Source organism: Echinococcus granulosus (genome assembly GCF_000524195.1).
Source record: "Echinococcus granulosus chromosome Unknown EG_S00094, whole genome shotgun sequence".
Taxonomy (NCBI): Eukaryota; Metazoa; Platyhelminthes; class Cestoda; order Cyclophyllidea; family Taeniidae; genus Echinococcus; species Echinococcus granulosus.
In genome coordinates, this window is record NW_020170474.1 from 108625 (window position 1) to 111011 (window position 2387).

The 2387-nt window shown below is 40.5% G+C and overlaps 1 protein-coding gene across 1 annotated transcript in view; it reads left to right on the forward strand. All coding sequences in view use genetic code 11, as the record gives it.

The window, feature by feature from the left end:
- Nucleotides 1–560: 560 nt before the first annotated feature.
- The window catches only part of EGR_08040 (Receptor-type tyrosine-protein phosphatase F), a gene marked incomplete at both ends in the record, with an annotated part of 16098 nt that continues 14271 nt past the window's right edge, over nucleotides 561–2387 (forward strand). The window contains one exon of the mRNA XM_024497289.1: nucleotides 561–627. Coding sequence (XP_024348288.1) covers nucleotides 561–627 — 67 coding nt within the window. The remainder of the gene's footprint in view (nucleotides 628–2387) is intronic.

Here is a 2387-nt window from a genome sequence, read left to right on the forward strand (position 1 = left end):
CCATCACTCACTCCCACTCTTCCCCCCTGCCGAAACTTATTTTTCCTAAATTTTGGACGACCACCCCACTTTGATGTTCGAGTAAAAAGCTCTCACTATGGCAACGGATAAAAGCAGGAAAAAATAGGTTTTCTACCGCATGTTACCGTTACTATGCGGGTTGAAGTGCACGGAAATGGCATGGAACTTTAACCCCTTCTTAGAAGAAGAAGGCTCACTAATTTCTTGGCCTATCATTTTGAAATGGCGAAACAAATTTCTTCTGCTGAATTATTGAAGCACCATAAATTAGAAGGTGCGGTAGGGGGATAGTTGAAAGTCAGTGAGTCTCAGATTGGTTTCTCCCAATGGACTTTAATTATAAATCCGGTGGGCGTGTTTGTCCCCCATCACTTCTGTAATGACTGATGGTGCCAAATCGTGTGTGGCAAACGGAGGAAATAAGGTTAAACAGATTAAGCTGGAGTGAAGTTACTTATTTTAAGAATGCGACTACAACTTTTGATGTTTGGGTCGTTGTAAAATGGGTCGTAGCTGACTGATAAAAGACCTGACCCCCGATGGTCCTTCTCCCCTCGGCCTTCCGGAATCGAAAGGTCGACTGGCTAGCTTTACCAATTATGTCAAGTAGATTCAATCAAGTTATGCGTATTTTGGTTTCCAGTCGAAATCACAAATTTCCCGAAATTTTGAAGAGCAAAAGATTTTGAATCAGTGCGGCTTACATCATTCATTAAAACAGGAGGCTGGTTCAATTTTCGGCTTTATAAATGACAAAATTTGTAAAATAGTCAAATTTACGGCATTATTTAAATAATCGAAAGTCTATTAGACTTTCTTTTGATGATTTAGTAACTCCTTTTTTCTAATAAACAAATAATAATTTTCTAAAGCTTTAAGACTTTTTCCGAAAAATAGCCTATCTATAATTTTGTTTTTCATTTTACAGAAAAGGGTATGGCTGCACTATTTATGTTTTTCCACTATTTTAAATGCGTAATACCTTGATATATAGCGTCTTTAGAAATCACTATTTCTTCACTAAACCGTAAACCAAACTTGCTGCTTTTTACTAGACTTTCCTCTGCCTGCTTTTGTGAGGCTGTTTAATTTTTTCAAAGTGATCAAAAAGGCATTATTCTTGTGTGATTCGGAGGGAATTACACTTGGGCACTTTCGTCAATGGTAAATATGTAAATTTATACCCACTCAGCCAATAGGCTGCCATCCGCTTGGATTAATTCCCCCTTTTTTGTTTTTAAATTAAAACCAACTGACTTACTGGATCTTGGTGGGGGTGTAATTGAACCAGGTTGTCCCAACCTAACCGCCTCTCACGCGCACACTGCATTCGCGTGGGGTAAAACAATCCTCCATAATCTAGGTCATTCAATTTGATATTCTACCGCCTCTACATTATATAAAACTTAATTCTTTGGTAGTCGGTGTACCCAACTAGGCAGACTTTGCAACGCATCAATTCTAGGTCCGGTTTGGATACCAACCAACTCAATGAAATCTGTCCCCACCTGTCATTTAAAAGTGTTTTCTAGATAAGAAACTGTTTACTGGATCCTCAGTTTTACTTCCTAAACCTCTGACTTAGCGGCGTCAATTTTGCAAGGGTTTATGATTACGAGATGGTTTGAGGCACCATTTCTGCCGGATTGTGGAGGGTTGAACGAAATCCCGGATTTTATTTACCAAGTGAACTCCACCATCCATTTCGTTGCTTCAATTGAGCACATTTGTCTCCCAAAAGCAATAAGTTGTGTTCTACCAAAAAAGGGCAGTAGAGGAAAGCCGACTGTACCGATTTATACCGCCGCAATATTTCAACAGCTTAGCATATCACGGATTCAGTTTTTTCCAGTGAGGCGCCAAAATGTAATGTTGGTGTTTTTCCATCCTAAATTGCATGCAGCTATTTGTCTTCCTCAGTGGAATGCTTCTCAGTACGAACAAAAGTGGTGGCTAAATTTGGTGAACATTCAAGGATGGTGGGTCGATTCACGAGCAGCGATTCGGTAGTAGAGGTTGGGAAGGGCCATCAAATTACCAATCCGCCATGCATCCATAAGTCCTGTATAAATTCAATCATTCCATGTCCATCCATTCAGTTTCCACACATTCGTTTACACATTAATCCACCCATCAATTCAATATCCCTCCATTCATCGATTCATTCATCCATGCATCCACTGTCCATCCATGCATCCACTGTCCATCCATCCATCCATCCATCCATCCATCCATCCATCCATCCATCCATCCATCCATCCATCCATCCATCCATCCATCCATCCATCCATCCATCCATCCATCCATCCATCCATCCATCCATCCATCCATCCATCCATCCATCCATCCATCCATCCATCCATCCA